General features: G+C 42.4%; 1 protein-coding gene across 1 annotated transcript in view; it reads left to right on the forward strand.

The window, feature by feature from the left end:
- Positions 1–2,157: 2,157 nt before the first annotated feature.
- Positions 2,158–14,970, forward strand: part of NARS1 (asparaginyl-tRNA synthetase 1) — a 17,477-nt gene continuing 4,664 nt past the window's right edge. The window contains exons 1-12 of the mRNA XM_049619870.1: positions 2,158–2,365; positions 3,415–3,494; positions 6,229–6,294; positions 6,388–6,480; positions 6,567–6,656; positions 7,807–7,885; positions 9,174–9,244; positions 11,346–11,432; positions 12,642–12,863; positions 12,969–13,168; positions 13,571–13,706; positions 14,339–14,452. Of these exons, the coding sequence (XP_049475827.1) occupies positions 2,323–2,365; positions 3,415–3,494; positions 6,229–6,294; positions 6,388–6,480; positions 6,567–6,656; positions 7,807–7,885; positions 9,174–9,244; positions 11,346–11,432; positions 12,642–12,863; positions 12,969–13,168; positions 13,571–13,706; positions 14,339–14,452 (1,281 nt within the window). The 5' untranslated portion in view covers positions 2,158–2,322. The remainder of the gene's footprint in view (positions 2,366–3,414; positions 3,495–6,228; positions 6,295–6,387; positions 6,481–6,566; positions 6,657–7,806; positions 7,886–9,173; positions 9,245–11,345; positions 11,433–12,641; positions 12,864–12,968; positions 13,169–13,570; positions 13,707–14,338; positions 14,453–14,970) is intronic.

The following is a 14,970-nucleotide window of genomic DNA, read 5'->3' on the forward strand; positions in this document are numbered from 1 at the left end:
CGGACTAAGAGACTGGTCGGCCAAACATTTAGTGCACGAAGGGCAGTCCAGATGACAATTTCTTAGAGCCACCTGTCAGGAGTTAGATGCAGCCAGCCCGCAGCGAGGGAGCTGGGGGAATACCCCAACCTCACTCTCCTCCCTCTGCTCTCCCGCCTGTGCTCCTGGCTAGCTGTATCTCAACAGAAGCCAGAGAGCCTGTTGATGTGTTCCCCATTAGTCAGCCTCTGGGACCCAGAGCAAAGTGAAGAGGAGAAATTCATCTGGCTGGGCTGTGACGGGCAGCCCCTAGGACGGTTCCCACTGAGCTTCGCCTCCTGGTATTCACCCCCTCGTGTAATCCTCTCCCGTGCTGTACTACGTTGGTTTGTGTGACCTGGAGAAGTAGAAATGATGAAATGGGATGAAATGTTACCCCACTAATCAGATTACAAAAGGCACTTTAGTTTGGGATTTGGTCACTGTGGGAGGCAGCTTTCCGAGATGGCCCCCTTGATCCTCACCTCCTAATAGTCATGCACTGGTGTAAAACCCTGTGTTTGAGTGTAGGCTGGACCTACACTCAATCCTGGACTGGATTCTAACAAGCAGAATAGGGTGAACGTTAAGGATGTCACTTCTGGGAGTAGGCTGCAAAAGACTGTGCCTTTCATCTTGTTTGCTTGCTGTGATGTTTGCCCATTGGAGGGCCCATATGGCAAAGAAATGAGGCCAACAGACCACGAGGAACTGAACCCCGCCAACACTTACCTGAGTGTGGAAGAAAATTCACCCCAGGTGAGACTTAAGCATCTTAAAGTATGATGACCGCAGCCCCAGCTGACACCTTGACTGCAGCCTTTTGAGAGACCTAAGCCAGAGTCCCCAGCCAAGCCTTGCCCAGATTCCTGGTCCACAAACATGAGAAACCAAATGTTGCCAGTTTGAGGGTAATTTATCATATACAACGACAGGTAATTAACACAGCTTCTCTCTCTCTGATCACTGGCTTTGGGGGAAGTCAGCTGTCCTGTCATTAAAAGCACTATGGGGAACCCAGCTGGACAAGAAGGCAAGTAGGCCTTCTGCCCACAGCCATACGAGTGAGCTCCGTAGCAGATCCTCCCCTAGCCAAACTTCAGAAGACTGCAGCCCCTGCCCACAGCTTGATTCAGGAGACCCAGAGCCCCAACCCCCAGCGAAGCCACTCCTGGAATTCCTGGCTCTCAGAAACCGTGTGTTTGTTGTTTTAAGCGCCCAAGGTTTGAGGTAATTTGCTTTGCAGCAACAGATCACTAATACTTGTGTGGACAAATAGAAAAAGTGAGCAAAGAGGGAAAGGGAAAGTCCGTGAAATTAGCTGAAGTACTCTTGAAGAGAAGTATTTGGTTCCTATTCTCCACAGAGTCTGAACCTATGCACGTTATTTTTAGTTTCTTTCATAACAAAAATAAGTTTTCCTTTGACTCAAGGACAAACTCTGGTATTCCACTCAACAGAGAATGATGACGAATGATGACCTTAGCTACCTTTTTTTTTTTTTTTTTTTACTATCTATTATGCACTGGGCAGTGTACTTGTATCATACTTCCCAAATAGGGAAATTGAAACATAGACAGGTTAGGGAATTTACCCCAAGGCAGTTAGTAAAAGGCAGAACCAGAATTTCAGCCAGGTTTGAAGCCTTAGTTCTTTCCGCATTATTATGGCCTAAGAGTGATCCTTACAACTTTATATAAAAATATTCATAATCCAAATCATAAATACGTAAGTGCTGTACGTTCATCCATTTACGTTAGAAAGTTAAAGCATCTTCCTATGTCACAACAGGCAACCCATGTGAGGGCCTCTTCTGTCCCTCACCCTCATCCCCACCTCGTGGCTAGCTCTCAATATATTTGATGATATTAATTCCACAAGCATTCCAACATTTGGGGATACAGAGCGAAACTTCTGGTCTGATTTCCAAAAGGGCCCCAGCGCACCTACAGCTGGGGGCAGAATTCAGCAGGGAAAACAGGCAGGTGGAGACCGTAGGGAAAGGATTGTAGCCCCTCCCCCGACTCCCGGGTCTAAGCCTGCTGGGAGTTCCCAAGGGAACAGTGCCGGAGAGCCCCTCAGCGCGCGGGGGCGGGGCGTCGGACCCGGAAGTTGTCTCTGCCCGACCCAAAGATGGCGGCTGCAGTGACGCCCGCCCTCATGTCGTATCTTCCTGTAACCAATGCGCCTTGACGCTCGGGTGATTCGCCGGGGCGGCCTATGCGCGTCGTTCTGATGCAACGTCCGAGTCGAGGAATCCTCCGGTGCACGTTGGGGTGACAAGGCAGCAGTGCGTTGCAGGCGATGTCCTTGGAGGTGACCGGGCCGACCGCAGGGATGGTACTAGGTGAGCGGGGATCGGGGACTCCGGAGTGTGTAAGTGGAGCGATGCCCCTGCGTGGGGCAGGAAGCTAGTTGCAGTGGATTGCCTGGTCCCGAGTGGGCGGTCCACCGCTATTTATTCGTGAAAGATGGGAGCGAGGGAGGGGCCTGGACCCCAGCTGGGTCCCGACTCGCGGAGCGGGGCCCGGTTCCCCGGGAACCCCCAACGTCCGGGGACTGCGATGGCGGCAGCCCCGGACCCTGCCCCACGGCGAACCGTCTCGTGATTCAGCTGAGACTTGGGCACTGCGAGGCACTGTGAGACATCAGAGTAATCCCCAAATATGTAAGCTCTTCCAAGAGATCATCCCGAAAGGACTTGAGAATGCTAATTCGCTTTCACACATCCTCATTTATATTGAGATTTCCGGGGGACCATATGGTGCAGTAGAAAAAGGAAAATAGAGACCTGGATTGATGTCACTGTTCACACTCAACTAGTTATAAGGCCTTCTGCAGTTTGTTTAAGCTCAGAGCTTCGGTATCCTTTAAAGATCAGACGGAGGTGGTATTTATTTGACATCTGTGCACTGTCACTGGGATATCTGTTTTGCATGTGTTATTTCGTCCTCCGTGCAGCCGATCAAGATGGGTATCATGTTTTCCCTCATTTCATAGACAAATAAGCTCAGAAAGGTTAAGTGAATTCCTGAGGATCACCTGGCTTTTAAAGCACAACATCCAAGATTCCAGTCTGGTCTGGCCAACTCCAAAGCCTTTTTTTTTTTGTTTTAATTGTTTTGGACTCCAATAGATACAGAAGCAGTCTCACAAATTAGAATCATCAAAGTTCATTTTGAAAAGCCAGATTTGTAACTAGTGTGTTTTTATGTGATGTCACTGAAATAAGGGAGTGGGAAAGTAATTATGATACTTCTTTTGGACTGTGGTAATTTTTGCTAATCAGTTGCTTGTTCTGTTCACAAAGGTAAAGAATGGATGAAGTAGTTACAGTATGAGGTGACTAATAATTATTGGCCAAGTGAGTAACTTAACTCTCCTTTTGTAAAACAGAGCTCTATGTCTCGGATCGAGAGGGAAATGATGCTACAGGTGATGGAACCAAGGAGAAACCTTTTAAAACAGGTCTAAAGGTAGCGTCTCATTAGGAAAATGGCTTTGTGTTTATTAATGACTTATGTCTATTGCTCTGTGAGTTGTCAATGATTTTATTTCAGGAAGTAGATTGTTTTTTAATTTTTTTTATGTTTATTCATTTTTGAAAGACAGAGACAGAGCACAAGCAGGGGTGGGGTGGAGAGAGAGGGGGACACAGAATCCAAAGCAGGCTCCAGGCTCCGAGCTGTCAGCACAGAGCCCGACGCGCGGCTCAAACTCACTAACCTCGAGATCGTGACCTGAGCCGAAGTCGGATGCTCAACCGACTGAGCCACCCAGGCACCCCAAGAAGTAGATTTGAAGAGAATTTTCAGGAAAGAGAAAATGAGGAATGTATACAGCTGTGTAGCTTTAAGAGTATTGGATGAAGAAGGTTTTAAACTTAATTTGAACATTTTGAAGAGGTGTCTTCTTTTTCTTTCTTATCACCCTGAGAGAGAACATGCGAAACTCACTAGAGGATTTTTATTTTTATTTTTTAATTTTTTTTAATGTTTATTTATTTTTGAGACAGAGACACAGCATGAGCAGGGAAGGGGCAGAGAGAGAGGGAGACACAGAATGTGAAGCAGGCTCCAGGCTCTGAGCTGTCAGCACAGAGCCCGACGCAGGGCTCGAACTCACGAACTGTGAGATCATGACCTGAGCCGAAGTTGGACGCTTAACCGACTGAGCCACCCAGGCGCCCCAAGGATTTTTAGATCATGAGAAATAATAGTACGTTAGTAAATTAGCATTCTGTCTTCACTCTACAGACTACTGAATCACTGAGTGTCTGTTCTGAGACACGGGTCCATTCTTAGTGTACTAATATAAATTAGATTCTTTGAGTCTCAAGACTCGGGATCATGTCTAGATTCTAGTGGTAAATTCACTAAGAGGCCTCTTGGGAGATTAGAAGAAATCTGGGCATGAATTTCATGTGAGGGAGGCTGAGTCATAACTTTTAGAGGGAAATCTTTCATTTCCGGTTGTTTTAGGGTGATTCCTATGGCTCCCCAAAATTGACAACAGTGTTTAGGTGAATGTTTGCAGAATGTCACTATTAGCAAAAGTGTGCCATTCTAGTTTGGGGAATTAAAGTTTGGGTCTTTCAATTTCAGTGATAAAAGAAGAGCCATCAGTAGAGAGTGTCAGGTAGCAAATTCCTAATGATTTACAAACATCTCTACAAAGTCTGATTATTAAAAAGAATTCCTCCTCTTGGATGTTATTAAAAGATCCAGGTTCCCTCCTTTACGATGATCATTGAGTTGGGGTTAGCGTTAAGACAAGATGAAAATTATTTTCCAGGTTTGGAAACTAGACCTTTAGTTTTTGTAGGCTGCAGATCCTATACCTGGAGAGACTAATTTGTTACATTTCGTGGTTGACTGAATCAAGTAATATAAACTATGAAATATAAATGACACGGCAACACCTGATATGTCTTCATATTTATGAAAAGAGGTGTTCTACATGGAGGAATTTTTCAAATTAAATGAGGCTTACTTAGCCTTAATGTTCTCAACCATTGTTTTTGTTTCTGAAAGAGTTTCAGAAACAACTTCCCTGATTTCTTAATAAAGATTAACCATTTAGGCGTAATCTGTGACTGTCTTTTATCGTTAGCTCTTTCTCCTCTGTCGTTCTCAGTATACTTCCTGCTGGTCCCCACAGCCCCTTAAAATCTGTTTCTTCCAGGCTGCTTATACTGGGAAACTGTATACAGTTGATCCTTGAACAATACACCCCCGCAGAGTCAAATCTGTATATAGCTTTTGACTTCCCTAAAACTTAACTACTAATAGCTTCCCGTTAAGCAGAAGTTTTACCAATCACATAAACAGTCAACACATATTTTGAATGGTATATGTATTATATATTGTATTTTTTAAAAAAGTGAACTAGAAGAAAGAACACGTTAAAATCATAAGGAAGAGGGGCACCTGGATGGCTCAGTCATTTGAGTGTCCGACTTTGGCTCAGGTCAGGATCTCACAGTTATAAGTTCAAGACCCACATCAGGCTCTCTGCTGTCAGCATGGAGCCCGCTTCAGATCTTCTGTCCCCCCCTCTCTCTCTCTGCCCCTCCATTGCTTGCACTCTTTCTCTCAAAAATAGAAATAAACCTTAAAAAAAAATAAAATAAGGAAGAGAAAATGTACTTACAGTACTATACCGTATCTGTGGGAAAAAATCTGCATAAGTGGACCCACTCAGTTAAAAAAAATTTTTTTTTAATGTTTCTTCATTTTTGAGAGGCAGACTGTGAGCAGGGGAGGGGCAGAGAGAGAGGAAGACACAGAATCCAAAGCAGGCTCCAGACTCTCAGCTATCAGCACAGAGCCCGATGTGGGGCTTGAACTCACAAACTGTGAGATCATGACCTGAGCCGAAGTCAGACGTTCAACCAGCTGAGCCACCCAGGAGCCCCTGGACCCACTCAGTTTAAACCCGTGTTCAGGGGTCAACTGTAATGTGCAACCGAACTTGCTAGAATTTTTGTGAAAGGACCTGAGCACTTCTACTTTAAGCAAAGTGTCTTTAGTACATCTGACCAGTCATTCTATGAACATTGACTTTTGGCTCTTGGGGCCTGTATGCTTTTCTTCCTGGTTCTTGATTATGTTCTAGATAGCTGAAGTTGCCTCATAATTAGGATGTTATTTTGATTTCAAATATTGTACAACGTTAAAGCAATTTTCTTTTTCTCCCTTTCCACCCGAGGCTTTGATGACGGTAGGAAAAGAGCCCTTCCCCACCATTTACATAGATTCACAAAAAGAAAATGAGGTAGGTGAGCTAAAAAACTCAACAGAATTACATTTTATGAATAAATTTGCATCAGAACATGGAGGTCTTGAAAAAATATGTTTTTCTCTCTAGAGGTGGGATGTTATTTCTAAATCACAGATGAAGAACATTAAAAAAATGTGGCATAGGGAACAAATGAAGAGTGAATCCCGGGAAAAGAAAGAGGTGAGTCATGACTTTGTGACTGTGAACGGTTTTTGGGTTAGAATACTAGAAACCGTGTTAACAGATTGCTTTGTTGTTAAAATTAGGCAGAAGACAATTTGCGAAGAGAAAAGAACCTGGAAGAAGCAAAGAAGATTACCATCAAAAACGATCCAAGTCTCCCAGAGCCAAAATGTGTGAGTGTGACACGTGTTGTCCCAAGTATCGTGGACTTCCCACGCCAGACTGTCAGCTCTGTGTCTGAGGGGCGTCCCCCATGGTCTGTTCCTTTGCACCATTTACCCTTCCTTGCCTTTTAGAAGGCGTAGAGGGAAATTACATTTTCGAGTTATGAGGCTGGTTCTTCTGGGGTTCGTTTTATTATAAAGTTTAGTAATTAGGTGTTGAGTGGTTCCTGCCCTGCCTAAAAGCTGCCTAAGTGTCCTCCCTCCCTACCTGTCCATTTCTTCACCATAAAATAAGGGGTCAAAATCCATGATTCTCATTATTACTTTTTTTAATAGTGATGTTTCTTTTTTAATATTTATTTATTTTTGAAGGAGAGAGAGAGAGAGACAGAGCGTGAGTGGGGGAGGGGCAGAGAGAGAGAGGAAGACACAGAATCCAAAGCAGGCTCCAGGCTCCGAGCTGTCAGCACAGAGCCTGATGTGGGGCTCAAACTCACAAGCTGTGAGATCATGACCTGAGTTGAAGTTGGACACTTAACCGACTGAGCCACCCAGGCACCCCTGTTTTCATGACTTTTAAACAGATAAAACATTTTGTGATTTTGTGAATTGTATGCCTCTGTATTTTCTCTAGAACAGATGCTGGGCTGTGAGTGGACATACTTAAATGTCAAGTCGTTCTTGCTTCTGATGAATTTTCCTATTTTTCCTGTGTCCTTAACGATGAGCTGTCTTGGCTGCATTCACGCTCCCCTTCCTGTGCTCCTCTCTCCTTACCCCTCCAAAGCAAAAGCTGGCCTTGCTTAGCTTCCACCTTTCGATGTCAGGAGGGACTATGAGGGCAGGAGAGGGCTCTGTGTGGACTGGTTGTTGTTGCTATTATGAGTTCATTTCATCATTGCTTATATATCAGTATCTGAGATTCCCGATGTTTCTCAGGGTCAGTTTTACACTAAGAGAAGACTTGGATTTTTTTTTTTTTTTTTAACCACTCCAATATGGTGAAACTTTTTGGTTCTGACCTGCTGTAGAATGACTGTAGTTTTGTACCATTTGTGAATCTTTAACACTTTTCCTGTCATCCATCTAATAGTAGTGGAGAAGTTGATATGTGGTAAATTACACAGTTGGTCAAATGTTATTGATTTCAATTTGACAGGTGAAGATTCATGCACTGGAAGGATACAGAGGCCAAAGAGTAAAGGTATTTGGCTGGGTCCACAGGCTGCGTAGGCAAGGTAAATGGTATAGCTTTGCTTTTCTCGCTTCAATTTTAAACATCCCTGGTCTTAGGTGAAGGAGAACATTAAAGACCTTTTCTTGGGGGGAGGGGTGACATTTTTGGTATCGGAAGCTAGGTTTTAAAAGATGTGAACCATGGCCTTACTTTGTTCTTCTGTAATATGACTATTACAGGTTTAAAAATTACTTAAATGCTGGGGCACCTGGGTGGCTCAGTCGGTTAAGCGTCTGACTCTTGATTTCGGCTCAGGTCATGATCTCATGGTTTGTGACTTCGAGCCCCTCATCAGGCTCTGCGCTGACAGTGCAGAGCCTGCTTGAGATCCTCTCTCTCTTTCTCTCTCTGCTCCCTGCCCCCTCAAAAATAAATAAATAAATAAGCATTTAAGATACAAGTTATTTAAAGATTATTTAAATGCTATTTAACGGTAAACAACCACAGAGATCAGAAGTATCCAGTAAATATTTGTCTACTTGAATTTAATTATTTAATGAAAAGCAGGGGATGTATTACAGGAAGTACAAAGCCAGATCTGAAATTTATTTATGGCAGTAGTGTTGACTCTTATAATTAGTGTATCTGCATTCTGCTTCTCCCTCGGCTCTGACATTTTGCTTTCTCTTATTTTTATTTTTTTTAAATGTTTGTTTATTTTAAGAGAGAGTCGGGCACAAGTGGGGGAGTGGCAGAGAGAAAGGGAAAGAGAGAATCGTAAGCAAGCTCCTCACCATCAGTGCAGAGCCCAGCACGGGGCTCAATCCCACGGAACCGCGAGATCATGTCTGAGCTGAAATCGGGAGTCAGACACTTAACCGACTGAGCCACCCAGGCGCCCCTCGTATTATTATTTTTATTACATGTATTTTATTGTAAGTAGTTATCACATCCTTTGGAAATAAGATGGGGCATAAATAAAAAGAGTGATTCTGTGCAGCAATGTTTATGCCCCTCCCACTGAGCACACAGCACCATGTTATTACAGGGGATGCAGGGGTGAATAAGACCTAATCCCTCATCTCACGTGGCTTACTGTCTTGCTTTCCCATGGTCACGTGGATCATGAGGCTCACATAGGCTTTGGGAGCAGAGTGCAGAAAGTAAAGAACTTTACAAATACTGAGTAGTGATGTTACCAGTGGCCGCTTCGGAGGAAGGGGGCCACAAGGGAGGTTTGACCTTTTAACACTTAACCATGGAGTTTCCTTTTTTAATATCAAATTATGAGAAAGTACTTTTACGTGTTTTGAGAACATTCTGGCTAAATTTTTCTTTCTCACGTTTAGGAAAGAATTTAATGTTCCTAGTGTTGCGGGATGGTACGGGTTATCTTCAATGTGTCTTGTCGGATGACTTGGTAAGTGTTTTTTCTTCCTTATAGCTGAAAATCTGATTATTTTCAGTAAGTTCCTTTACTGTTAGTTTTGGGAATTTTAGGAGCGGTTTATGTATTTTAAACTGTTATGGAAAATTTCCAACACATAAAAATAGGAAACAGTACAGTTGACCCTCGAACAACATGGGTTTGAACTGCACAAGTCCGCTTTGCACATGGGTTTTTTTTACAGTATCGTAAGTGTATTTTCTCCTTTATGACCTTTTTCACGACATCTCCCTTTCTCTAGTTTCCTTTAAGAATACAGTTTATAATGCGCATAACATGTAAAATATGTTAATTGATTTTATGTTATTGGTAAGGCTTCTGGTCAACCTTAGGCTGTTAGTTAAGTTTTGGGGGAATCAAGTGATAAGTGTATTTTTGACGGTGCAGGGGGTCAGCACCCCTAACTCCCAAATTGTTCCAGGGCAGCTGTATGAGGAAACCTCAGGGGCTCATCACCTAGCTTCGGTAACATCTTCGTCAGTTTCAGCTGCTATAATAAAGTACCATAGATTGGGTGGCTTACAAACAGAAACTTATTTCTCACAGTTCTAGAGGCCGATTGTGTTCTGGTGAGGGCCCTCTTCCTGGTTGCAGACTGCCAACTTCCTGTTGCATTTTCACATGGCAGAGAGCAGAGGAGGGGGGCAAACCCTGGTAACTCTTAAAAGGGCGCTAACCCCGTGACCCACCCTCATGACCTCATCTCATCCTCATCACCTCTGCGGAGCCTCACTTCCTCACCCCGTGCATTGGGGTGCAGGATTTCAACATACAAATTTTAGGGGGACAAAAACATTAAGTCATTAAGTAATAACTAATGTGTGGCCAGTTCTGGTTTTCTACACCCCCCCCCACTTTTACTCCCCAGACATTGTACCATTTCATATAAATATACTTGAATTTGCATCTCCAAGAAAAAAAAATTTTTAAGTGTATTTATTTTTGAGAGATAGAGACAGAGCATGAGCAGGGAGGGACAGAGAGAGAAGGAGACACAGAATCCGAAGCAGGATCCAGGCTCCACACTGTCAGCACAGAGCCTGACACGGGGCTCGAACTCACGAACTGTGAGATCGTGACCTGAGCCGAAGTCCGAGGCTTAACCAACTGAGCCACTCAGGTGCCCCCCCAAAAAATATTTCTAAGATAACCATGCTAATGTTATCACAACTTCCTAAAATGAAGACCACTCCTAATTGGTTGGTTTGAATGAGAACCCAAACCAGATCTATGTATTCCTTTGAATTGATGTGGGTCTGAAATCTGAGTCTGTAACCATTCTTCCTTTTTCTTTTCTACCTCCATCCTCACTCCCTCCACCCGCCCCCCACAACCAGCCCTTGCTGTTTATTTGTTTGAAAAAACCTAGTTGGTTGTCTTGTGGAACTTGTCCATTCTAGATTTGGTTGGTTGCATCCTGAGATGTCATTTAACATGTTCCTCTATCCTCTGTATTTCTTATAAGCTTATCAGATTCAGGTTTTTGGGTTTTTTTGTTTGGTTTGGTTTAGTTTGGTTTTGTTTGTTTGCTTGTTTGTTTTTGACACAGCTACTTCCTGGGCGAGGTTCTGCTCTTTCAATCGCATCACATCACAAAACACATAAAGACACATGTTGTCTTTTTTTTTATGATTTGATGATAGTGAGTTGAAGTGTTGATAGCCTGACCCCTCCCTTATAAAGGTACTTGTCACTTTTGTCCTAATGATTTTAGTAGTATCGACGATCATAGTCTAGGTGGACTGTTTATTATTTCAACAGTCTGAATTTTAAAGAAAAAAAAATGGACTGTTCAGATATTTTTAAGAGATGTGGGCTACTGTCATTTCTGCATATATATGTGTATAAAGTGTCTATTTACTTCTATATGTTTATCTGTAAATAGATGGATCCTTCCCCCACAAAAATAGCTATTAATAGTAGATATTAGTACTAAATATTAATGGCCGTATTATTTTACCGGTTTTAGACCAGGTAACTTCTATGTCAGTAATCCCCTTACCTTTCTGTGCATTGGAACATATATTTTGACGTAAATATGAGTCAGTAAATTTGAGCTTTAATCTGTTTACAGTGTCAGTGTTACAATGGAGTAGTCTTGGCCACCGAGAGTAGCGTTGCAGTCTATGGGATGCTAAATCTGACCCCAAAGGGCAAGCAGGTGAGTAGATTGAATTCCTCACTGGATGAATAGGTGGTGCTTTGTTCTCCAATGCTTTCTATTTGTACTTTCTGTACTTGGGAAATAAACCCGCTACTGTGATGTCCTTGCTAAATTTAACATCCCTTTACCTTTTCCAGCGAAATATGTACACTGTACATCTCACATGATACAACAGACTCAGGGATTTCCAGTTTTACAGATTTCTTAAATAACCCTCAGGGGCCATAGTAAAGCCACTTTGCTACGGATGTGTGAATAATTTTTCAGCAAGGTGGAAGTAAGAACCATCTCCCCAAAAAATTTTATGAGAGGACAGTAACCTGAATCTGAAATTTTATGAACAGAATTTGAAAGTCTCTTTTAGAAAAAGTTAACTGTAATTCTGCTAGAGAGTCGTTTGTTCTCCAGCCAACAGGCCCATAACCCACACAGCTAGTTACAGCTACTTGTTGGTAATTATCGTTCAGGTAATTACTGTGGTTCTGCTTGTTGGCTGGGAAAGAAAACGAACGAATGTGGCATATTAACCACCAGAGGGAGCCCCTAGAGTCTTCCTGATAGACTAGAAATACCGATAAAAGAGGGTCTCCCAGACTTCACGTAAAAGAACCTACATTAAGAATAAATATCTGATTCAAGTTCACTGACGTAATGTCATTTGCAAAATGGAGTAGTCGTTACGATGTGTTACTTGCTCTCCAGGATTTGGCACCAAGATAATTACATATATTCCATGATGCCTAGCTTCTAAAATGAATTGCTATTAATGGAATTATTAGGGAGAATTTGAATTTCTGTCATATATCTGTTCCAAAGAGAAACAGCTTTTGGCAAAATCTTTGCATTTAAGGAGTTTTTTAATATAAGTAAAGTGTTATTTTAAATTATCGGGCAAAGGTGAGAAGATACGCCAGCTGGTAATGGTGGTTAGTACTTACTCCAAGTTGCAAGATTATCATTTATTTTCTAGTTAGTGCTTTTCTATTTTGTTTTTAAATTGCATATTTACTCTGAGAGGAATATTAAAAATACCAATATAAAATTGAATTATTGGGTCTTTGTGATTGGAAAAGTAGGCTAATACTGATGAGGTCTTAGAAATACCAGGTTACCAAAAATTTTGACATGAGTTAAAATCCTCAATAATGTTAGTTTTTTGTCTTCTCCTCTCTCTCCTTTCTCCCCACCCCTCTTTCTGAAATGTAGGCTCCCGGTGGCCATGAGCTGAGCTGTGACTTCTGGGAACTGATCGGGTTGGCCCCTGCCGGAGGAGCTGATAACCTGATCAACGAGGAGTCGGATGTTGATGTCCAGCTCAACAACCGACACATGATGATCCGGGGAGAAAACATGTCCAAGATCCTGAAAGCACGTTCCGTGGTCACTAGGTGCTTTCGAGATCACTTCTTTGATAGGGGATACTATGAAGTAAGTGTGTGTTCATCTTTTATAAAACAAACGATACCTTCTGCCATTTTTACACTTGAATGGTGGCACTCACTAGCCTTTGTTTACGCCTTTCCATTGGAACAGGTTACTCCTCCAACGTTAGTGCAAACACAGGTGGAAGGTGGTGCTACGCTCTTCAAGCTGGACTATTTTGGGGAAGAGGCATTTTTGACTCAGTCCTCTCAGTTGTACCTCGAGACCTGCATTCCGGCCCTGGGAGATGTGTTTTGTATTGCACAGTCATACCGGGCAGAACAGTCCAGAACACGAAGGCACCTGGCTGAGTACAGAATTGTCTTTTTATTGTTATTTAAAAAGAATAGTTTTAAGAACGTATGTTTAGAGAAGCAATCTTTATGTCGGAAAATGATGACTATGTAAAAAAAAAAAAAAATTGACCTATTCAAAGGGTATGTGGAAGGCAGTTCAACAAATTAATGGAAGTCATGTATGGTTTTGCCTCCTAGGCCAGAGCTAGCTTTGGGCTCCTCTTTGACTGGGCCTTGATCCTTTGTAAGGGATAACAGGGGAAAGAAAGGGGCCCTAAAACTAAGTTGCTGAGTTGGGAGTTGGTCAGTGGTGCTGGAATTGCACATTTCTGGGCAGTTTTGCAATGTTAATGTCCTTGCTTGGGAGAAACTTGGCAGAAAAGAAGAGCGGCCCCCAGCTAGTGTCTTGTTCTTCAGATACACACACGTGGAAGCAGAGTGCCCTTTCCTGACCTTTGAGGAGCTCCTGAATCGATTGGAGGACTTGGTTTGTGATGTGGTGGACAGAGTCTTGAAATCACCTGCAGCAAGCATAGTTCGTGACCTCAACCCGGTAGGAGTACTGTTTTATGGACATGCAAAATCAGAATTTTTTTTCGGAAAGTAATGAAGTCTTCACCATCAGTTTTTCTAGATTTAATGATGTGAGCTCTGAAATAACTCACTTTTATGTGTATATACACACACACACACATGTATACATATATATACATATATATGTATATGTATACATATACATACATGTGTGTGTGTGTACGTATACATATATATACATATATATATTTTTTTAAGCATATGATTGGGACATAGCTTTATTATTAGTTTTAGGTGTACAGCATAATGTTTTGATATACAATTTGTTCTTACGATGCAACCTTCTAAGATCTATTCTCTTAGCAACTTTCAAATTTATAAATCGAGTATTGTTAGATATAGTCCCCTTGTTGCACATTATATCCTCAGGACTGACTTATTTTATAACTGGAAGTTTGTACCTTTTGACCACGTTCCCGCATTTCTGTACTTATATTTTTAAGAGAAACTTTGATTCCATTTGTAGGAATGTCCTCGTTGTTTGCTAGTCTGAAATAACATTTTGCAATAACGATGAACAGTTTTTCTTAAAATGGAGCTCTCAGTGTTACCGCTTCTTCACATACACTGTATTTTTTCTTTCCGTTATAGAACTTCAAGCCCCCCAAACGGCCTTTTAAGCGAATGAACTATTCAGATGCTATCGTGTGGCTGAAAGAACACGACATAAAGAAAGAAGATGGAACTTTCTATGAATTTGGAGAGGTATGTATTGCTTTCTAATTGTTGTTTCAAAGGTGTCATTGTGAGCCAGTGGATCGCTACTCTGGTTATTTAACCAGTAATGCAGGAGGCATCTGCTTCTGGTCAAATAAATGGTAACAACAGACCCACCTCCTCCCTGGGGTTGTTAGGATTCAGAATCCGCAAGTGTAGAGTAAGCCTTAGAACGGTACATTTCTGTAGTGTTCAGTAAATAGCTGTCACATCTTTTGCCTCTTTCCTCTTCTTCCATGATCAATCCGTGGTCTTGATTTACTCTAGTGGTAATTCTCAAGACTAGTGGGAGGCTTCAGAAAGGTCAGAAAGGTGTAAACTTTAAAATTACATGCAGGGGGCGCCTGGGTGGTTCGGTCCTTTAAGCGTCCAACACTTGATTTTGGCTCAGGTCATGATCTCACGGTTCGTGAGTTCGAGCTCCACATTGGGCTCTGCACTGATAGTGTGGAGCCTGCTAGGGATATTCTCTCTCTCTCTCTCTCTCTCTCTCTCTCTCTCTCTCT

Source organism: Panthera uncia, assembly GCF_023721935.1.
Source record: "Panthera uncia isolate 11264 chromosome D3 unlocalized genomic scaffold, Puncia_PCG_1.0 HiC_scaffold_8, whole genome shotgun sequence".
Lineage (NCBI taxonomy): Eukaryota > Metazoa > Chordata > Mammalia > Carnivora > Felidae > Panthera > Panthera uncia.